Here is a 23,911-nt window from a genome sequence, read left to right as displayed (position 1 = left end):
AAATAGTAGTCGGTTCTTAAGGGTTTCTTACACTGTTCGCGGGTCCCACTAATACGTGGCGGCTCACGATTGGTTCGTTTTTTTTTTTTTTTAATTCGAAAAAGTAAAAAAAAAAAAAAAAAAAAATTAAGAAACCGCATTTGGGGTTTAGCGATAATGATGCTCTTAGATCACAAGAAAAAAGGAGAGAAAAGTGGTTTTGTCTGTGCTATGATGTGGAGAGTCGGAATGTATAAAAAAGATTGTTTAAAATTAACTATTGTACATAGTTTAACGATTTAAAATAGTATCTTTTGGGAAGAATCAATGTAGTATGGTGGAAGCTTTCCTGTATTGTGGTACTTTAATACAAATCACAAGCACATATTCTTATTTAATTTTATTTTGAAATCTTTTTAATTTTAAAAGCAATATTATTTTTGGGCTTTTAAGTTTCAAGCACATCTGCAACCATTGTACACAGTTTAACGATTTATAAAAAAGGACATCCCTCCCTACGATCCTGTGAAGATGCTGTAACCCTTCTCTCCCTTTCTCCGGTCTAGCGAGTTCGAACTGAGGCTAAATATCCATTCTTCCATTCTTCATCTGATATGCATGCTGCTATAGATTCGTTAAAACTCAATCGAGAGATATTTTAAACGTAGATCGAAGGTCTTCAGTCGTCGGCACTGCGTGGAGCTGCGGTGAGGATGACAGAACGCTTGGCTAAGGTAGGGTCATATTTTTTGAAGATATCATTAGATCTGTTTTTCCTATATGAGATCTACAACATTTCATTTTTCACGGAGGCTCACGGTGACGGGAGGTCCCTCATTCATCAGGGTTCTATCCTCTGCCAAGGCAGTGATTGCTTTTTCTGGTGGTTCTAGTTTGTGGTTCTGTCAGGAGGTTCATCAAGGGGTTGGATTTGTTGTGTTAGAGCAGGAGATTTTGTTCGTGTCTAGCGCGGTTTAAATCTTTGTGCTTCTGGTGTATATACTTCTCTGGCTCGAGGTGGAAGGTTATGGTGGAGCTGTATTTAGTTCCGGTCTTGGGAGGTTCAAGTATGTTCGGAGAGTTAGGTTCACTGATGTGTCCAGCGCCTAATGGGAGATCAAGGATCTTTTGACGGAGTGTGTAGCCACATGGGGCGGTGCAGGTGCTTTCACTGACGACATTATTGGTCCTTCGACACCTCTCGTTATGTTTCTTTCTTCGCCAAGTTATATTATGTTTGTGTTTGGGTTCTTCTTGTTGAGTCTAGTTGTGGCTCTCTTTCCCGTTTCCAGTTTGACTCCGCTTCATCTTTGAGTTCTTGTTGGCCCTTTTGCAGCAGTCTCTCTTCTTGTAGTTGATTATTCTTGGGAAGTCATATCTAACCCCTTAATGCAGCAACATGAAAAAGACGTTCAATGGGTTTACAGTTCTTGGTTTCTTCCTTCTGGTTGTAGGGATTGATCATATCGTCTTACAAATGTCTTCGGTACAAAGCGTTTATTTACTTGGCGTCCTTTCTTTTCAGATGTTGATTCTGTTCCCGCGGTGTCTTGTTTCCTTTTCATTGCTAGTCAGTTTAATCATAAATGTATTGTTGCAGTTACATGGTTGTTCTTTATGATGGGTGTATTAGTTTAGTTCCCTTTGTTGGGTCAGTTGACCGGACATCTAGGGGGTATATTGATTTAGTTTAATCAACAAAGATTCTATCATTTTTTTATTTGCAATTCAATATGGTTATATATTAGAGACCGCCAGGTTAGGTATCTGTTTGGGTTATTGTAAAATTGTGTTGTTCTAATATAGTTTCATTTTGGAAAAAAATCGTAGTTTAACGGTCTGCAATAGTATCTTTTGGGAAGAATCAATGTGTTCTGCTGGAAGCTTCCTATTACTATTTGAATTCAAATCGCGAGCACATCATCTTATTCTTTATTTTTTTCAAAAAAAAAGCATAGTGTATTCTTTTTTTGGATTTTAAGTTTCAATCACATCCATAAACCATATGATTATGTACAAAAGCAATGTTGGTTGGTGTTAGCTGTTACATTCTTTTCTAGAATTAAATACGTTTAATGTCTCACTAGATGGTTGACCAGTACGATTGTACATGTATAAATGTTCTATGTTAAAAATAATATAATTGTTATAAAAACAAATATAATAATTTTTACTGTACAGTATATGTGATTATTAGTTTGTTTATCTTAAACAGACAAATATCTGATTAAATGTCAACTAAAAATATTTACATTTAAAATATAATACACTTATTATATTAAATTTGGAAGAATGATAACCGAAGAAATCGTTGGTGGCCTCGGGTTTAGAGACATCGAACTTTTCAATAACGCCTTACTAGCCAAACTAACTTGGAGATTGCTAAAGAACCCAGACTCCTTGCTTGGGCATACATTACTCGGGAAGTATTGTCGTAACGAGAGTCTTTTGGAATGTCTAGTGGAGAAATGTCGCATGGCTGGCGTGGAATTTTAGCGGGACGGGAAGTCTTAAAGCTAGGTGTTGGATGGGCCATAGGCGATGGCAGGAACGTCAACCTCTAGAAAGAGAACTGGCTATCAACCAGTGGTGCTCTACGCCCTATAGGCCTACCGACCTTTGAGGAAAAAGACATGACCGTAAGAGATCTCCTCCAGCCTGATACCGCAGAATGGAATGTCCCAGAGATCCGGTCTCATTTACCGCAATATGAAGCAGCTATCAGACTCATCCAACCCAGTTCGCTCAATATGGAAGACACTATGGTGTGGTTACCAGAGAAGACTGGCAGTTATTCCACTAAGTCATTAAAACAAAACGCTATAGAAAAAGCCGTGTGTTATAAACCATAGCATAAACAAAAACAACGCTATATTCGTGTGCTATGAATACTCGATATTCTTGTAGTGCCTGGCCAGAAGGGGTATTGCCGCGACAACAACTTGCAAGAAGTGTGGCGCTAATGAGAGTGAGATCCACACCTTTTTTCAATGTCCTTTTGCGAAAAAGATTTGGGATCTCCTCCCAGCTATGCACAAACCTAATGAAGCAACCCCGACGATCCTGAGCTTGATCGAGAATAGCAAGAGGATGATCACTCTCCCGCCAGCAGGGGTTAGTAAATCATTATTCCCTTGGCTGCTATGGAACCTTTGGACCTGCAGGAATCAGCTCCTGTTTGAAAACAAAAAGTATACCGAAACAGAGGTCCTTAATAAGGCAATCAAAGATGCCAAAGAATGGAGCCTCGCTCAAGTTACACCACCACCAAAGCCTCCTCCTCCCCCGCTGGCTGCTGCTCAAAACTATAGCTCCTTTGCTACTCTTTGTTATACAGATGGAGCGTGGGATGCGACCTCAAAGACCGGTGGTATGGGATGGTGCTTCAAAGATCACATGGGGTTGATGATGGTACAAGGCGCTAATGCAAAGCAATATGTCGGTTCTGCCTTGATGGCAGAGGCTCTATCTCTTAAAATGGCGTTGGAATGTGCTACTGGCTTAGGCATCCGAGACCTAAGATGTTTTTCAGACTCTCGCAGTCTTGTGTCACTGCTTACGATGAACTCTTCTGTTGTTGAGCTTCAAGGGATCCTCCACGACATATGCGTATTGAGTAGTTCTCTTACTTCTATCTCTTTTCATCACATTCCTCGTTTGGAGAATGGTGTAGCTGATGGGCTAGCTAAGTCTGCTCTTATTTTATGTATGAACTCCCCTCCTTAGTGGAGTATGAACCTTTTGCTTTAAGTTAAGTTAATGAATGAATGTTTGACCAAAAAAAAAGATAACCGAAGAAGTCAAAAGATCAAAAATTTGCGAATCACGGTCAATGAGGTTCCATGGACAGGTATATTTTGTACATAGTTACGAGACAGGCCTTCAAACCATGATAAAAAAGTGTGTCGAATAATGAGTTTGGGGACGCAGATTGACCCCTTTACCAGTTTTGGGGACACAAATGACACATTCTACCATAGACGTGTTTTCAGAATGTTGTAGTAGGAAACACCTTTGTAAAGAAATCAGAAGGATTGTCGCATGAACTTATATACTTTGTGTCCACTTCTTGACTTTTCTCGAGCTCTCGTATGTATGAGAAAATCTTGGAGGAATATACATTGTTTTGTTGTTCTTGATATGGCATTATTTGAGTTGAGCGACACAAGCCAAATTATATTCAAACACTTTTGTTAGTTATTTTTGGTAACTATTCCCTTTGATTATTGTATGTGATGACTCATTGACCTAAACCATACACATTCTCGACATACTTCGTGAAGCACAATAGTTTATGCATTATTCGAAAAAGTCACAACCAGAGTTTGTTTCTAGGAACATCATGAGATTTCGATTCCACCAATAGTAAAACATATTGTGTTTGCAACCATATGGCGATTTGATAAGTATCCAACATATGCAAAACTAACCATGCCAAACTCATGATTTCTAGAATAAATTAAGCCTAAGTCAACTACCTTGGATATGATTTATTCCATTCCAAGGCATGTGAGTATGAGAATAACTATATCTTGTAAGTAAGTTAGTAGCAAAGGCAATATAAGGTTTACTACAATTTTCAAGATACATAAGCCCACCAATAGCCCTCATATAAAGTACTTCTGGACATATTTTCGATATCGTCACAGGGTCTAAAAGCATCTTTCTCAATATCGAGAGATCTATTAACCATTGGAGTGCTCACAGGAATTTCTTTATCCATATAAAGCGTCTGAATATCCTTTCGTATAATTTGATTGATGCATAAATATTTCTTCTTGGAAATGCTCAATTTGGAGCCCAAAACAAAACTTTATCTTCCTGAGATTTTTCATTTAGAACTCTTCTTTTATAGGAGTTCATGCATCATCCTCCTCCTTTTGAGTTTCAATTAATGGAATGTGTAGTGGTGATGTGCAAAACCATTTGGACATGAGGACAAGTATCCATATGAGATGAATAATCATCATCTTTAGCATTTGAATGTTTATATGAGACAAGAATTAATAAAACCTGATTGAATAACATTTAAATTAAAAAAAGTTAAGAATTGTGTTAAATACATCAAAGGTTCAAGCCAATTTACCAATCACAACCATACATCGCAGAAGTGAAGAGTTACTCTCTTTTGACATAAAATCAAGCATAATTAGTAAAATCAAGTTTTAACATTTTCTAGATATCTAAACATGTAAAAGCACACAAAAGGAGGAAAAAATTGGGTAAACAAAAAAATAAGAAAATATTCAATCTGGAATATATACTCAGCTAAACGGAAAATATAATTTAAACCGAATGGGAAGAGAACTCCGACCGAATAGAAGCAAAAAACAAAACTGATTAAAAGGGAAAACTGTTTTTTTTAGAGCAAAAAAAAAATGATAACTATGTCCTTTTAGACTAATATTTATTTTGTGTCATTTTTGCCCATAACATCCTTTAATATTTTTGAAAATAAATTTAATAAATAGTTTTACAAACAAAAAAAAATTTGGAAAATAGTAACTATTGATAAAATACCTATATAAACTTAGTGGTATTTTTTTCAGTTCTAAAAATATTTAAATCATAATTTTTAGATTATGTTCTAAATAAACTAAAAATGACATTCTACGAAGTAGAAAACGAAATCCACTTTTTTCATTGAATCTACAATGTTTAGAATACATGATCTACGTAAATAAGAGTATTCTAAAAATATTTAGAATACACATTCCGCGCTTAACCTACCGATCTAAAATCTTTAGAAATCAAAATCTACACATTAATATAAATCTAAAACACGTAGAAACCGACTTCTACAAATTTACTGTAAATCTAAAACATGTAGAAATCAAAATCTACACATTACTATAATTCTAAAAACCTGTAGAAACCGATTTCTATACATTAGTTATATTCTACGGATAAGAAATCAGTTCCTAAAAATATGGAAACAAAATATTTGGGACTATTCACTTTCATATTTTGAAAAAAATTGATTTTTTTTTAAATAAAAAATAATGAAAAAAACGTGGTAACCTTCTTCTCACGCCTTCTTCTATATTCCATCGATTGTTCACAAATTTTTTACATTATTTCTACCAAATCAGTGTGAAATCGAGTGCGTTAGGGTTTATGAACTTGAGACTTTGATTTTCTCCCCCTTTGTTCGTGAAGGAGATGAGAAATTATGGGTTTCATCCCAAAGAAATCGAGTTTAAAGAGTTGAAATCGTGTTTGGTCGGTTCAAATCAAGTGGGAATCAAACCGGATATAGCCGAAGAAAACGAGGAAATCGATTTGGAATACTTACCTGGACACGAGATCATTCGGTCTATAATTCGAGATCGGTTGATCTGTATGAAATCAACCTTTGTCGATCGAGTGAAATGGACTAGGTCGATCAGGATATGCTCCGCGTTTTTTTTGTTCTGCACAATGATCAAGATCGGTCGATCTGTTCGACCTTGTAATTTCGGATCAGTAGATCCCGCTTGATCAAACCCATTATTTATTATATTTAAAAATTGAGAATTCGGCCAAAAAAACTTCAACTTTGCACGAATTGCGAAAAGAAACATAAACTTTTGGGCTGACCAAAAAAACATCAAACTTTCATTGACTTTAGAATTAATTAACAATGTTTTCGCTCACTTGCCAATTTAGGACGCCGTCAACAAATTTAACAGAAATATTTGACGTTGGCGTTAAGTGAAATGACGTCGTTTTCAAATGATGTAAAACGACGTCGTTTTACATCATTTGAAATTAAAAATATGTAGACCCCTGGATTCGAACCCAGGTTGGTTGGTCAAACGGCAAGGTATTTTACCAGTGGGCAACTGGTTTTGGAATTTTAAAGTTCTTTTTAAGTTTTTAGAAAATTTTGGAAGAGTTTTATTTTTTATAAAGAAAAATAAAATTTATTTTTATAAAATTAATTTAGAAATTAAAATTAAAAATAAAAATTTTTTTTCTTTAAAAAAAATAAAAACTCTTCCAAAATTTTCTAAAAGTTATTTTTTCAATTTTTTGGAATTTTAAAGATCTTTTTAAGTTTTTAGAAAATTTTGGAAGAGTTTTAATTTTTTAAAAAGAAAAATAAAATTTTATTTTTAATTTTAATTTCTAATTTAATTTTATAAAAATCTTCTTTATTTTTTAATTTTTTTTTTGAATTTTAAAGATCTTATTAAGTTTTTAGAGAATTCTTTATATTTAATATGTACCAAATAAAAGTAAACATGTTAGTAAGTACATTGAAAGTGCCAGTAGACCAGTGGTAAAATACCTTGTCATTTGACCAACCAACCTGGGTTCGAATCCAGGGGTTTACATATTTTTAATTTCAAATCATGTAAAACGACGTCGTTTCATCTCATTTGAAAACGACGTCGTTTCACTAAACGCCAACAATAAACGACGTCAAATATTTCTGTTAAATTTGTTGACAGCGTGCTAAATTGATAAGTCATCGAAAACATTGTTAATTAATTCAAAAGTCAATGAAAGTTTGGTGTTTTTTTGGTCAGCCCAAAAGTTCATCCTTCTTTTGGCAATTCGTGCAAAGTTGTGGTTTTTTTTGGTCGAATTCTCTTTAAAAATTACAATTTTAAGGGCATTATTTTCATTTTGAAAATAATTAACCATATGAGACATAGTGTATATGAGATTAGTCTAAAAGGATATAGTTATCATTTTTTTTCCTCTAAAAAAACAATTGAAGAGAGATCCAAAGAGATTGAAGAGAGAGAATCTAAAATCGAATTTTGTTTATGTCAACTAATAATTTGATATTACTTTTTAACAACTTTAATTTGATATTCATATATTTTAATAATTGAGAATTTTACACGATTTCAAAATTTCCTGAAAAATTCAGTTTTTTCAGTATCATTCTTACTTTTTTTCTTTAAAAGGCATGAATATATAATTGAGAACAAAAAATCAAACCAAAACCGAATCGAAATACCCAAACTTGAAACCGAACTCAAAACTGAATCGATGTTCACAAATAACCGAGTGGTTTAGAAATATATAACCAGAAACCAAAACAAAAACCAAAACGGAACCACAAACCAAATGGATACCCTAATATATATCTAAAATATAGTTTATATACCTACAATATTAAAGTTTTAATATTACCAAATGTTTTTAAAATACCAATTATAAACTAGCTACCAAAAAAAAAAAACTGAATTACCCAAATATTTATTTATCAAAAATATTTTAAAATTACACAAATTATCTGAAAGAATCAAATTATTTGAATAACTTTGATTGGAAATATTTAAATTTATTCGATGCCCGATATTTAATATGAAAAAACTGAAAAAGCTGATTTTCAACAAAAAATATCTGTAATTATTTAAAAAATAAACCGAACTGGAATCAAATTGAAAATCGAGATTTTATCGGATTTTTGCATATTCCTAATATTTTACCCGAACTAAAGTGAAAATCGAAGCCGAAATGAAGCCGATCAAATTTCATAAATAATCAAAATTTTCATAAGCCGATCAGATTCCTAATATTGACGGGATGAGGTAGCTCACTTGGTAAGAACCCTGTGGGCCAATTGTCATGCTCACAGGGTTCGACGCCAGGCGGAGGCGAACTGTCCATTCTGTCACCAAATGCGGTACTGGATGTCGGGTCTTGTCCCCAGCCCAGGTACAGCCCTCGCGGGTGAAGTGGACCGCTGCCTAACCGGGCCCAGGGGAATGATCCACGTAAGTGGGGAACCCCTGGATTACAAAAAAAAAAAAAAAAAAAAAAATTTCATGTATTAGAACGAAAAAAATCAGAATCCAACGGAACGACGAGGACTAGTTAAAAATAATATAAAAAGACGTCAAACATCTAAATAATCTTAAAGCTGGCCCATAGGAGCTCAAAGAGATGGGCCGGGCCATTCTTGATACTCATTTGTAAGTAACTAGGGTTTTTGCTTTGTAGGAAGTACGTTTAAAATCTTCGCCGCTGTTTAGTAGTGAGCGAGAGAGAGAGAAGTGCGGAAACGATGAAGACGATCCTTTCTTCTGAGACGATGGACATTCCCGAAGGCGTTAGCATAAAGGTTAACGCCAAGGTGATCGATGTGGAAGGACCTCGCGGGAAGCTCATTCGCGATTTCAAGCATCTCAACCTTGATTTCCAGCTCATTAAGGAGGCCGAGACTGGGAAAAAGAAGCTCAAGATCGACTCGTGGTTTGGATCTCGCAAATCGAGCGCGTCCATCAGAACCGCTCTTAGCCACGTCGATAACCTCATCACCGGTGTGACCAGAGGTTTCAGATACAAGATGAGGTTCGTGTATGCTCATTTTCCCATCAACGCTTCCATTGGTGGGGATAGCATGTCTATCGAGATCCGTAACTTCCTTGGCGAGAAGAAGGTTTGTTTTCTTGATCCTCATTTATCACCGTGGAATCGACACTGAACTTTTCAACAACAGGTGAGAAAGGTGGAGATGTTGGACGGTGTAACCATTGTTCGGTCTGAGAAAGTTAAAGACGAGATTGTTCTTGATGGTAATGACATTGAACTTGTGTCGAGGTCATGCGCCCTTATCAACCAGGTATACTCTTTTATTTAATTTCCTACGATCTTTCAGTTTTTGTTTTGATAGATGAAATTTGTTATTACTTTTTGTATATTTTTAAGTGGTCTTGATTCACTCTTGTGCTCTGATGATAGTCCATATGTTCAGTTCTCGAGTTAACATCTTTCATAGGCTTATCAATTACGAAAAATGTAGTGCTAACTTGGCTGTCGTCCTCGTGTTTAGAAAGTTTCTTGCGACATTGCATCTTGGTTAGTGTATCCGTATCACTTACTGATCTTAAACTTTGGTGAAGATGGGCTTTTTCTGGATTTTCGTATTACATTTGCATTGTGAAACCACATCACTGTTTGGTTTTACACATCTGTTTAAGAGCGTTTTTGTAATCGCTTTGGGTTTTATTTAAATGTGCAGAAATGTCACGTAAAGAAGAAGGATATCAGGAAGTTCCTTGATGGTATCTATGTTAGCGAGAAGAGCAAGATTGTTGAAGAGGAATAGACAAATTTTTCTCGTCATCATTATCTTTTTAATGTTTAGCTTTGTTTTACAGACCAAAACACACCGGTGTTGCAAAACTCAGCTTGTCCTTTGTTCCTTTTTGTTCGAGATTTTTATTTACTCGACAAGTTTTGGAGACCCACTTTATCTTTTACCCCGATCATTCTGTTTTTAGATTGCCTATATATATATATCAAAATTGGCATAATTTAGTAGCTAACCTAGGTAGCCAAATGAACGCTCCTGAGTGCTCTATATCGATCTATATCTTTGTAATTGTGGTCAAAATCTCTTTGTAAGGTTAATCGTGTAATCTCGGTTGGTGAATATATATTGAAATTGAGCCATATTTTATATATATATGTATGAACTGTATCATTATCGCAAACTTGCATGAGAGTGAATCACTTCATAATTGCTTCCTTTTTTAGCACTAATGGTGCACTTACCGGTTTCACTTAGTACGCACTTTAGTTCCTTTTTATGTTTGTGGTAGCCCCACTCTATGTTTTCTTTCTTCTTGTGCTTCCTTGTTTAGCTCACCGAAATTCACTTTAGCTATCTTGTTTTACTTGTTAATCATTTTGAAACTTAGGGTTCCGTTTCCTTTGATCATCGAAAACTGATTTCTACCAAACTCAGGTGCTAACTTGTTTCCCGCTACCACCCTTAATAGCGGTTCACTGCATTTCAAAACAATCATATAAACTGCTTTGTACCACTTCGAATTACTTTGTACCGTTCAAAATCAAAAGCTCATTCCTGTAAACGTTTGTGATTGGATAAAAAATATTAAATTTTAAATTAGATTTGGATTTTTTATATCCTAACTAATCACATTCTAACTATCACTTACAAACTAATCTATTTTATTTTTAGTCAGTGTTATATATATATATATATATTTGAACGGCCTTTAACGCATCACTCTCATTAGAACTCTTCACACGAACATAAGTAGTGAAAGAAAATCAAAGACCGTTTTCACATATTTAGATCCTACTGTAAAGTATCTATAAGAAACGTTGTATAGATAGCAAGATAGCAATCAATCATTAACATCAACACAAGTCAGTCCATTAATGTCCTTTAAGCAGTGTGAAGGTTCTCTTATGCAATATGATTCATACATCTATCAATGTAGCGTCCATTATGATCTATCAAACTAACTTCACGAGAATATATGTAATACTTAGTAAGCACAACCTATTGCTTACCATTTACATTGACCACGATCCACATTGCTTTACACCACTTATCAATTCCCTCAATATTAGCACGAGCATGCACACGAAAAAGTTCTTGAAAAAAACACATTTAATCTTATTGTACACAATGTTTTCTTGATAGGCATGTCTATTACTGGGACTAGTTTAGATCTGAAAGCTTAAGTTTGAGATTAAACCATATTCTAGCCTAGCCCCTAAGGCTAATGCTGACCATGTAATCGAAAGTAAGTAAAAGAAAAAACAATTCGTAACAGTAACCTATAACCAACTTAATCCTAAGAGCAAGTCCATTGGTTAGAGACCCTAATGGGTTCTAATGAAAAAATTAGTATTCAATTTGGTGATTTGAAAAGCTAAGAACCCTTGTTAGTCTAATTAATTTTTCATCCTCCAATGGAAGAACCTCATTGAGGTTCTTAAATTTTTTTGAAACAAAATGAATGGTTGAACAAAAGACCATATTATAATGACAAGCAGACACAACTCTTCTACTTTATATCGATCATGAATGGTGGAACACAAGCAGACACAACGTTAAAGGCAAGTTTAAACTAATGCAATCACTTCACCGCAACTCAAACTAATGTCAATCACTTCACCGCAACTAACACAAACCATAACACTAAATTCCATTTAATTCCAAACCTAATCGATGTCTTGCAGAACTACGATAAAAAAAAGCATCATGGGGGATTCAAAGCTTTCTATAGAATATTTTATAAAGTGTGCACAAACCTGATCAACCGTTGAGTTTGATAATCCTGTTATAAAAGGTTTGAAGAACTCTGCACGAGTTCGTACTTCACCAGCAGTAACAAACCAGAAGAACATTACAACTGAGACACAAACCAGAATCTGTCAAAATTACGTTCGGTTGGATACTTGGTCATATATACGTTATCAAAGATATTTTAGAGTGGCTTACTGTAGTCAGAGACAGACTGATCTCTATTTCTGTTAACCAGCTCTTCGTAGCTGCAAGAAAAAAAATGATATAATATGAGAAGAGACATCTCACGATCAACTTCACCACGATCTTGTGATTCCAAAATATGCTTCTAATAAACAAAAAGAAGAAGAACAACAACAACTTTAGATAGAGATAGAAGAAACAGTTAGGGATAAGTAAAGACATTGTGAGAACATACAAGGTAAGAGAACATGAAGCTTCGGAAGAAGCAATTTCCATCGCCTCTAGTTCTACAAAACAAACATATGATCATTTTAAAGCAAACAAAAAAGGAACTTTTCTATCTTAGACCAAGCGAGAAGGGCTCCGGATAGAAACGTTAACTTTTCTATCTTAGAGATGTTGTGAAATTATCATTCAATCAAAATCAGCATACCTGAAACTTCAAAGGCTGTGGCACCTTTGATACTGGCGGAACTCACAGCAATGATTTCTCCAGGAGTCATAGAATGAGAAAAAACCGATTTATCCCTGCCACATTCTAATTGGGTCACCAAAAGTTGGAAACTTTAACAAGAAAAATGAACAAATCATAACCAAATCTTCCTCACGTTTGAGGAGCACAGTCGAATCAATCCCATCTCCGTTCCTGACCAAAACGATTGGTCTTGAGTCATTGATCTCCTCCAGACAAAACAGATTCGTCTTTCAATCCGGACAGAGAAGATGGAGTGATCGAGATTGGATGAGGAAGATGAAGATCGAAATCGCCAGAGAAGCGGAGTGATCGAGATTGGATGATGAAGATGGAGATCAAAATCGCCAGAGAAGATGTCGTGCTCTCGATACTGGAGGTGGAAAAGAGAAGATGTGACGAAAGAGAGAGAGAGAAAAATAAATGGAAAGTCCATTCACCCGCTGACACGTAAGGTTCCTTGCCAACTCCAAAACCTCCATATTAAGCATCGGTTCTTTGAATTTTGTCCATTTTTCATTTTTTTTGCTTTTCTTTAAAACTTCTGTTAGAAACCTCCCGATGGAGGTGGTCTAAGACCAATTGATCGCGTCATAGCTCGGTTGGAAACAGTGCAACTAATTTAAATTAAGTTATTTTTTTACTTCATTTTCTAGCCGACTCTTAGTGAGAGATAGAAGGACTTATGCTTTTGTGTTTGTTGGTGTTGTATATGTCTAACTCACTCGTGAATTCATATGTTTTGATCAATTTGGTCTTCAATGCATGCATTTCATGTGTTGTCCGAGTTTTTGGCAAACAGATGTATTACTTGAGGAGAAAAGCTAAAATTAAGAGACTGAAAATGCAAAGATCTAACGAATACTTTGAACAAATTCTTAACACTATGAACTAAAAGTTGTAGTTTTAAGTGTCAACTAGGTGGGGATAAACCACTTATAAAAATCAAATCGATTGGTTCTTGCTTCAACAGATAGTTCACATAAATAATAATCAGTGCCGTACGAAAGGTTTTAGGCGCTTAAGGCAAATTTTAAAAATAAACTTATGTACAATTGTATTGAAAACAATTTCTTAATACGATATATCGCTTTTAACACTGTAAAAAAATAAGTTTATTACGTAAATATGCTATATTATTTGATATAGAAAAAATACATGAATTCAGAATATTTAATATAGAAAAATACATGAATTTAGAAGGTGAATTAGTTGACTCTCGTGGAAATGTTTAAAAAGAAAATAAGTTTAAACCACTAAACCAGAAATTCTTTTAAATTTTTGAGGCCCTAAATAAAGTCACATTAATTAGGGATCTGAGGCGAATGCTTTTTTCAATAGACTGTAGGCACACTTCTAATGATAATGGTTCAAATTGGGTTTGGCAATTTCCAACTGATTCATCATGTAATCGTAAAAACATCAACTTTAACATAATGCATCATATAATAAAATAATATAAGTATTAACTAGTTGAATATTATATTTTATCAATGAAGGATATATTGTATTAATAATTAAAGTTTATTTTTATAAAAAGTGACTGATATTTTAAAATATTCCTTTAATATTCTTTTTAAATGAAGTATACTGTAAAATTCATAAATTTGAGTTATTGTTATGTTTAATTACTTGAATTGAATTTCATTATTCTAAAATAATTGAGATACTTAAGAAAAATTACCAAAAATATTACATTCATAATACCATTTTTCATATTTACACTATCCACTTTTACCTTCAGTTTTAAAGAGGGAAAAAAACATTTGTAACCGGAGAATTTTCATGTTTATCACTTTCTTGGTACCATTATTCATGTTTACCACCACTAGGGAGACATTTTCAAAAAACAATTCTTCATTAAAAGACAAAAAACTCTTATACCATTTTTCTCTATATATAAAAAAGAAATAAAAAATAATTATTTTATGTTGTTGAATTATACTTTTTCAAATTCGAACTTTTTATAGAAAATGTTTTTGAATTTTTTTTACGATTTTGTTTTTCAAAATTTCTTTTTGAAAATCAAAAAATATTTTTGAAACTATTTTAAAAAAATGTTTATATTTTTAAGTATTTATTTATATATTTATTAGAATCCTAAATTTCACATTCCAAAAACCCTACCACACCCTTCAACTCGAAACCCTAAGTCTACATTACGGTCAGGTCGTTCATGTTTTAATTGATTAAACCAGTTATTTAAACGGTCTTTGACATGAACATCAGTTTTTGGATGAATGAAACTAAACTCGTGATGTTAACCAGATAATATCATTAAGTTGACGGATGTTGTCATCCATAACATATACTTCGTATAGTTAGGTATACATTAGTTTAGTTTACATGGTTAGCCATGTGATGACCAATATTTCATTGTAGTCAACAATCATTTTTCCATTAGGTAACCCGAGGGTTATAAATGTATTATTCCCTTTTTAAAAGTGAGGGTTATAGTGTAGATATGAAAAGTGATGTTATGAATGTGGTATTTTTGGCAATTTCTTTTTATAATCCTAGGGTTAAATAATCTAGACTTAGAGTTTAGAGTTGATGGGATTTGGAAGTGTTTCTAGAATGTGAAATTTAGGATTCTAATAAATATATAAATAAATACTTTTTAAAAAAATAATTTTTATAGTTAAAAAATAATTTTCGAATTTCAGAAAAAAATTGAAAAAAAAGTTTCTTTAAAAAAATTCAAAAAACTATAAAAATTTGGAATTTAATTATAATTTGAAAACATAAAAAATATTATTTTTTATAATTTATTTAAATAATCTATATTTTTAAAACGGAAGTATATTTTGAAACTGTTTGGAAACATGTATAACAGTATAAATGTGAATTGTTTGAAAACATGGATATCAATATTTATAGTACTTCTTTTTATTTACACTTTTAGACATTGCATTTACAATAAATTAAGTACTTTGTTTTTATATTTTTTTTGTTTACATATTCTGCCACTGCATTTAAAATCAATTTTAATTAATTAATTACAATTCCAAAGCTTATCTAACCAAATCAATATTAATATATTGACCATTATTAATATTGTACGAATATTACCTAAATCGCATGTATTAATGGGAGATAATCATTTCCTATATTACATCAAAATGCATCAAGTTATAAAATGTTTAATATAATATTGCGTACACATAAAAAAAATTATTATCAAACATCTATATTATAAATTAATATATTTAACTCTATATGTAAATTACAAAACATAAAAATTTATGGAATTTTTTTTATAAAACCAACGGTTTATGAGTTTACGTTGAAGACAAATTAAATTAAATATCCGCACGCGGGCGCGGATCAAGTTCTAGTTATTTATTATACATATATAGAACAAAAGTATAAGAGTCTTTTGCCTCTTAATGAATAAAGTATTTTTGAAAATGTTTCTTTAGTGATGGTAACCAACAAAGTGGTAAACATGAAAATTATCCGTTACTTAACTGTATTTCTTATTTGGTGTAATAAACATTATATATATAATTTTTACAGCATTCCCATTTTTGCTATCTATTCTATTAAAATAGAATTCATAACTTCTATTTACTTCTATTTATGTGTGATTAAAAAAATGGATCTTCCTTAGAAAAACATATTTCTTTTATTTCTAATTAACATTTTGGTATCATTAAGATATCACTTCTAATATAATCAACACATATAACAACTTCAGAAATTGCCAAAAATACTACATATATAGTACCATGTTTCATATTTACATTAACCACTTGTATTTTCATTTTAAAGAGGGGAAAAGACATTTATAACGCTATTGTTAACTAATCTAGACTTATGGTTTAGAGTTGAGAGGTAGAATAGAGTATTTAGAATGTAGAGTTTAAAGTTTTAACAAATTTATAAATAAATACTTAAAAAAAAATAAAATAGTTTCAAAAAAAATATTCAGATTTCAAAAATAAAATTTGAAAAAAAAAATTAAAAAAAACAAAATTATAACAAAGTTCGAATTTGAAAAAGTAAAATTCAAAAACATAAAAAAAATTATTATTTTTTATTTATTTGAATAATTATTTATCATAGAGAAATTGCCAAAAATACCACATTCATAATACTATTTTTCATGTTTACCTTAACTAATTTTACCCTCACTTTTAAGAAGACAAAAAAGACATTTATAACCTTAGGGTTGACCAATCTAGACTTAAAGTTTAGAGTTGATGGTGGGTAGGGTTTTTGGAATGTGAAGTTTAAGTGACTAATAAATATATAAATAAATACTTTAAAAAATTAAAATTTTGTAAAAATAGTTTCAAAAATAATTTTCGAATTTAAAAATAAAATTTGAGAAAAAATTAGAAAAAATTAAATAAAAAGAAATTTATAAAATAGTTCGAATTTGAAAAAGTATAATTTTAAAACATAAAAAATTAAAATGGTCCTAAACAAATATGTGTTCTATAGTATAGCTAAATAAAATTAAATCGATTGGTTCGGTAAAACTATCACTACAAGAAACATGTTCTATTTCGATAGATATTTCACATTAATGATAATGGTCGAAAATGGGTTGAAGATTTCCAACAGAATTATTCTATTGGCTTATAATTTATGGAAATTCTTTGATAACTTAACAACTTGTACAAAATAGTGCACCATTAAAAAACATTACATCACAAATCGCAAACCTAAGATATTTTACAGAAAATTGTGAGGAAAAAAAAATTATTTGAAGGGAACCAATGAAAAAGTGAACCGGCGTAATCATTTTTCAACTTCAGTCTCTCCGGAGAGCTCTTCAAGGGACTTGCCCTTGGGCTCAGGGACGAGGAAGGTGAAGAGCATACCAACAAAGTTAATGACACCAAGCATGATCAACGAATTCTTGACTCCAATACCCGGTGGGTATCCTGCGTCCGTCTTGGTCTTGTCTTGTGGCTGAGCTGCGTATAAGAATCCGAAAGCTCCCACAATGGCTCCAGCCTTACCTGTTGCGGCTGATATACCATGGCATGTGGACCTTAGCCTGGCAGGGAAGATCTCGGCTGGGACAATGAAAGTGGTTGCATTTGGTCCAAAGTTAGCAAAGAAGAAAGTGAGGGAGTACATGACCACGAAACCGATACGGTTGTCCGGTTTAATCCAGTGGTCGTAGGGAAAGGCAATGGCAAACATAAAAACGGTCATCATGAAGAATCCCATTAATTGGATTGCAAACCTTCCCATAATATCAATAAACGCGACCGTGAACCAGTAACCAGGGACGGTACTGCAAAGTGCAATGAGGGTTTGTGCCCTGGCGATCATGAAAACCTCGTGGATTCCGTTCATGGTTGCTGCCTTTGGAATCCATCCGATAGCGGAGAAAATATCCTTTTGGAACAAGTTTTGGCTATAGAAGGCAATGTCAAGCAAAAACCAAGTCGAGGTACATCCGAGGAGGGGAAGGCCATGTCGTTTGGCGAACTCCTTGGAGAACAAGCCATAGTTAAGTCTAGGGTCTTGAACGATATCTTCAGCTCTTTCCTCCATCTCAAGTTCCACTTGTAAAACCTTGGACATATCTTGTGTCGCCTGTTTGATGTTCTTGGCAACCAAAGCAGTGTAACGAGCAGTTTCTGGCATTTTCATACGCCAGTAATAAGTCAAGGCTGCGGGTAGAGCACCAAACATGACGATGATTCTCCAAATATAATCAGCTTGAGGAGGCGTTGAGAGAGCCCTGTTGACTGCATATGTTGGAGCTGGGAATTTCTTGTCAAATATGGAAGATACTGCAAGCGCCACGAAACCTCCAGCCAAGATCCCGACACCTTGCATGGCGAACACGGCAGCGATGAAAGCACCACGGGTCTTCTTGTTAGCGTATTCAGACATAATGGTGGCAGAAAGAGGGTAGTCACCTCCAATACCAAATCCCAGCCAAAACCTACACAAAATTGTTTATTATGTTAATATATATATTTTGAAAAATATAGAAAAATGAGATCAAACTATAAACCATGCATGAGTAATGATGATAATTATACCTGAAGAAGCAAAGAGTGGTCATGACACCCTTGGCTTTGTTACCGAAAGAGAGACCAGAAGCAACGGAGCACACGATCATCATGATCAATGTGATACCATACACTTTTTTCCTACCAAGTTTGTCACCTAGCCATCCAAAGAATAGCTGACCAGCAAGGGTCCCACAGAGAGCCACACCGTTGACCGCAGCCGCAACATGAGGGGGAAGTGAGCCAGGCTTCTCTGACAGTGGATTGAAGTAATAGAGGCGGCCAAGAAGCTTGGTCACCAATGACACGCAAAACAGATCATAAGCATCTGTGAAGAAACCCATTCCGGCTATTACAATCGCCGTGAAATGGTAAAGTTGCGTTTTCGCAACATCAAGTGCCTTCAGCACTCCTAGTTGTTGTTCAGCCATCTCAGTTTTTATTGTCTCTCCTGCTTTCAGGAGTTAAAAGTTAGTATTATATATTGAAATTTTGCCTTCTAGATACAAGTGACCTATATGGGGTTTTCAACGTATCATTATCCAGCAGAAGTGATATTTCAACTGTATTGTTTCTATTTATACTAATCTACATTTATACTTATTCTAATACTAATCTACATTTTCGGTCTATTACTGATTAAGTATCGCCTTTGCACGTGTTAACACATTACGACAACTTTAATTTATGAATACCATCTTACAAAAAGTCTTGTTAACCGAGTTTAATCTTCAGTGATCAAATAATTTAACAATTTACAAACTATATCTTAGGTTATACATATATGTTTGTGAATTTGAATGACGAAATATTATAAACGTGTGGTTAAAATCTCACCGTTACGGTACGTTACGTGAACAGGAGCGGAGGAGCAGGAAGTAGAGAGAACTATTGATATCGAGATTCGAGAGGGACAGAGAGAGAGGGGTCGTGGTGATTGTGGTGGCTTAGACGGCGCCAATTTATACAGGATGTCTAAGAAGCAAAGTCTCCGGAATCTTAAGGGTATATCCACATCTTAAAATTTTCACTTTCTTGCTTCTCTGGATATGATTTGGTCCATTTCATTTTTATTCACTATAATTAGCTAGTATCCATGATATCTATCAAATTGCTATCCATGTACTCATTCCATCTTTTTGGGTCCAACTAGTTAAATAAACTATCGCACTTTTAAGGGGATAAGTACCTGTAAATATATTCTATTATATAAAAGCGTAGCTCTCCACATAGGAGTCTCTAGGTCTTTCATATAAGTCGATCCAATTTTAACTTGGAATTCTGCAGACATAGATATTCTTGTTGAAGAATGCCCGGTTCCCACCGACTTTGTTATGAACTTGACTAGGAGCGTAGCTTCATACACTTTTGTTTTGTTTTTTACTTTCTTTTTTTTTTTTGTTATTTTCTACAATTGATAAATATTCAGATATAAATGTATTTTAGGACATCATCATCTTACCCAGTTTCTGTCCAAATAAGTAATTAAAAAATTAAAAGGTATGAAAGAGACACAAAATGAGAAACGTTTCTGTAAGAAATTTTAAAGAATATAAGAGATTATATATGTATAATCTCAAAATGTCCATATCTCACTAGTTTATATTCTTACAGTTTAAAATTTAATTTTTTTTAGTAAACACCTTTTACTTCATAATATAAGTTGTGTTAGAATTATTATTTTTGTTTCAAAGTATAAGTTGTTTTGACATTTTGTATTTCATATATGTATATATATTATGTAACCAATTGGACTATCTCCAATGTATTATCCTATTTTCTACTATAGACGAATTTAAGAAAAGTGATGTGTTTATTTACAATATATTTTTCTTCTATAAGAAATATTTTTGATATATTATATTTTGATTTTACAACTAATACCTTATAGTTATGAAATTTAAAAATTAACCTTAATATTTTCATAAAACTAAAATACTATTTAAACTAAACATTTATTACACAAAGGTACATTATACAAAATAATAATACAAACTAGACATTATTATGCAAACAAAATTGTATTTTAAATCTGTATAGAATATTTGTATTTCTCTATAACTATTTGTTTTACTTATAATTATAAAAGGTTAAAAGTGAAAGAAAATTTATGAAAATAAAAATATGACTCTATAATAAAAGAATACTATTTTCTTTTAAATATAGAAGAAAATAGCAATCTCTATTTAGGAAATAAACATATGTGGGTTAGAGTAAATTTTCTCTATTATAGTATTTAGGTCATGTTCGTTTTTGTATCTAGACACTGCATATCAATGCAAATTAATATTCAGATGTTGTGTATTTGGACATAATTGCATCAGCATCTAGATGCAAAATCTATAATTTAATGCAGAAACATTCTGATCCTCCTGTCGGGTAGGAGAGAAAAACTAGTTTGTCTCTTTATTAGGGTTCAGGTCTAAAAGAGAGACAAGAAAGAAACATCTTAAATACCCAAACATGAGATTACATACGCTAAAATGTCGATGCTTATAAACCATAAGTAAATCTTAGCACAATTTTATTTCCTAACCTTGTTAGATGCCTGGGTGAGAGAGAATGAAGAGATGGTATGAGTACAGAAATGTTAGGGAATTTATAGAAGGCTAGTTGATCTGCGAGCGGTATCTTTGTTAGGTATATCCTCACTTACTATTTTTTGAAAATATCATCACTTGTTTATTTATTTTTCTTACAACTAGGTATATACTCTCTGTAACCTTCATTGGTAGAGCATTAGCATTATCATTATGCTCTACATTATCCAATCAACAATTGTTAAAAAAACATTTAAAGAAGCATTTACTAAATGATGATGTTCTCTGGCCAATATTCTCATATGAAGCTTTTAGAACACCATTTGCATTTAAAATTTATAAAATTAAAGAAAATATATAATTAATTCATTTATTTTATTTAATAATATCATAAAATTATTTTTTATATCTAGAAAATAAAATTTTGATTTCTAAAATTAATTTACAATAAAAATATATTTTTTTTTAAAATAGTATTTCACATTTAAAATATAATTTAATTTATATAATTTAATTTATTTTAAATGTGAAATATTATTTTTAAAATAGATATTTTAATTATAAAACTTATTTTAAAATAATATTTTTCGATATAAGCATAATTTTAAAATTATTAAATAAAATAAATAAATTATATATCTTGTTAATTTTACATGTTAATATATTTATATATATATTAGAAATATATTCATTAAAAATAAATATATTATATATTATATATTAATTTATATAATAATTTTAAATAACATATTGCTCAACCAATCATCTTATTAAACAGTTTAGCAAAAGTATACGATTCTTGCAGCATACTGTTTCTATAGCATACTGCTACTACTACTGCTAATGCTAATGCTAATGCTCTACCAATCAATGTCATATGTCTTATATTCATGTCACATACTCGTCAAATAGGAAACATGTCCATATTGAGAATTTTCGAAAATCTTTTGAATCTGTTGATTGTCGTTGCTTTCGGAATATCACTAATCTTTTTTTGGGTATGAATGTGAAGAGTCTTACACTAATCAATCGTGGAGAAAAAACAAAAACTATATATTTTTCTGATCCAGTTGTATGTCCCAGTTTGATCAATTGATTAATAACATCATCAGGTTGTTCAGCATATATGGTCATTTAGAACTTTTAAAAGGTACGGGAGAAAGCTTGCTATGAGAGGTACTATATATCTCAAAATGTTAGCACGTTCAAGTCAGTTTTCGAGAAGAAAAAAAGATCTATCAAAAATTTACAATGCGAAGTTAAAAAGAATATATCAAGAATGGCAAAACAAGAAGAGAAACATGAGGTTTACCGATGACCAGATCACTCGATATGGTATATCAAAATAAAGAAACATAAAGAAAATAAAACTTAAATTTAAACCACGTCAAAATATTGTATGTGGCTCATTTTCGTGTTAGACAATCTCCAAAAAAAATTCTATAACTTTAAATATAGAGGTTTTTTGCTTTTCAAAATAAAACTACAAAATTTCAAATTTGAAGTTTCATTTTTTTTATATTCATTTTGGTCCTTTTAGTTAATTATATACATCACATTTATGATTTTTAAATATTTTTGTTTATCGTTTTAATCCTTAAAATTTTTTATATCTCATAAATATTTCAAATTTGTTTTTATAAATTCAAGTTTTACACATAAAATTAAATTAAAATTTTAAACTAAGATTTATAACATTTTAAAATTAGAATTATACAACAAGAATATAACAAAAGAAAACTAATATTAAAAAAAATGATACACAAAGACATAATTATTACACAAATTAATTATTACAACAATACTAATAGTCTGGTAAATTTACTTTGAAACACCTACACTCTCCTAAATATTGCCCAAACAAATTTTGTTTAACCGAAGATAGATTATTACGGATATAATTACGAATATAATTTTATGGAATAATGTGGTATTTTGCTTGTAGTTTAATATTTAATTATGTATTTATATTTATAATTGTATATTTAAGTGTAAGATTTTTTAAATTAACATTGTTGTAATATTTTTTTTATCTCTATGGTAGTTATGTATAAAAATTTAATGTTTTACATTAATTATGAAAAATATAAGGACCATATATAGTGTAAAATATGAATAATTTTGAAGTTAATTTTGAAGTTTTATTTTTGGAGAAAAACTATCTTAAAACTTTAAATATAGAGTTTACAAATTTCAAAATAGAATGTCTTTTTGGAGATGCTCTTAAGGAAGAGAAAGAGCGAATAGATCTTACAAACGTATAAAACAGTTTTAGAAAATAATCAACATCGAACGTAAGAACAAACATAAAATCAAATTGAATTTTTTTTATATAGAAACTAGATTCTCATCATATTTTATATAATTTGATTTAATAAAAAATATTTGTTTGACATTTTTGTTATATTTATTTGTAGAACAGTTTGGTTTAGTTTATTTTGTAATAAACCCGCTTAACTTTGTTTGAGGTAAAGTTTTCAGGTTTTAAAAGTATAATCACTACAAGAAAACACGCCGAATTCCGACGGAGGTTCCGACGGACACCAATGTCGTCGGACATTTGTGACGGATTACTGACAAATTTCCGACCAAATCCAAAAAAATGAAGTCGTCGGAATTCCGTCGGCCATTTCCGACGGAATTCCGACGAAACATGGTTCGTCAGAATTTTCCGACGACTTTTCGACGACATTCCGATAAAAAATGTAACCGTTGTAGTCGTCGGAAGTTCGTCGGTATATTC

The 23,911-nt window shown here is 32.1% G+C and overlaps 3 protein-coding genes across 5 annotated transcripts; 1 reads left to right on the top strand and 2 right to left on the bottom strand.

Moving 5' to 3' along the window:
* Positions 1-8,925: 8,925 nt before the first annotated feature.
* Positions 8,926-10,196, top strand: LOC106322569 (60S ribosomal protein L9-1-like). The gene is made up of 3 exons (XM_013760628.1): positions 8,926-9,361; positions 9,422-9,544; positions 9,944-10,196. The coding sequence occupies exons 1-3, from the start codon at positions 8,987-8,989 to the stop codon at positions 10,028-10,030; spliced, it is 585 nt and encodes a 194-aa protein (XP_013616082.1). The 5' UTR covers positions 8,926-8,986; the 3' UTR covers positions 10,031-10,196.
* A 98-nt stretch (positions 10,197-10,294) lies between these two features.
* On the bottom strand, positions 10,295-13,014 carry LOC106322571 (ubiquitin thioesterase otubain-like). 3 transcript variants are annotated; one of them, XR_001266469.1, is made up of 6 exons: positions 12,781-13,014; positions 12,606-12,700; positions 12,408-12,459; positions 12,185-12,317; positions 11,995-12,095; positions 10,295-10,713 (listed from the first exon to the last, which is right to left on the bottom strand). XR_001266469.1 is itself a non-coding variant. In XM_013760630.1 (6 exons), exons 2-6 carry the CDS (start codon positions 12,673-12,675, stop codon positions 10,711-10,713), a joined length of 276 nt encoding a protein of 91 aa, XP_013616084.1. In that variant the 5' UTR covers positions 12,676-12,700; positions 12,781-13,014; the 3' UTR covers positions 10,295-10,710. The 3 variants fall into 3 exon arrangements, 2 of the variants coding, with proteins under 2 accessions (XP_013616084.1, XP_013616083.1); XM_013760630.1 differs by having other exon boundaries at positions 12,185-12,234; XM_013760629.1 differs by lacking the exon at positions 10,295-10,713 and having other exon boundaries at positions 11,829-12,095; positions 12,185-12,234.
* Positions 13,015-17,393: 4,379 nt separating this feature from the next.
* LOC106325939 (probable inorganic phosphate transporter 1-3) lies at positions 17,394-19,065 on the bottom strand. Its single transcript, XM_013763990.1, has 2 exons — positions 18,659-19,065; positions 17,394-18,558 (listed from the first exon to the last, which is right to left on the bottom strand). The coding sequence occupies exons 1-2, from the start codon at positions 19,057-19,059 to the stop codon at positions 17,394-17,396; spliced, it is 1,566 nt and encodes a 521-aa protein (XP_013619444.1). The 5' UTR covers positions 19,060-19,065.
* Between the last annotated feature and the right edge of the window lie 4,846 nt (positions 19,066-23,911).

The sequence above is a fragment of the Brassica oleracea genome, chromosome C2, assembly GCF_000695525.1.
Source record: "Brassica oleracea var. oleracea cultivar TO1000 chromosome C2, BOL, whole genome shotgun sequence".
Taxonomy (NCBI): domain Eukaryota; kingdom Viridiplantae; phylum Streptophyta; class Magnoliopsida; order Brassicales; family Brassicaceae; genus Brassica; species Brassica oleracea.
The sequence above is the reverse complement of the archived record's forward strand: the minus strand, read 5'-3'. Positions and strand labels throughout refer to the sequence as shown.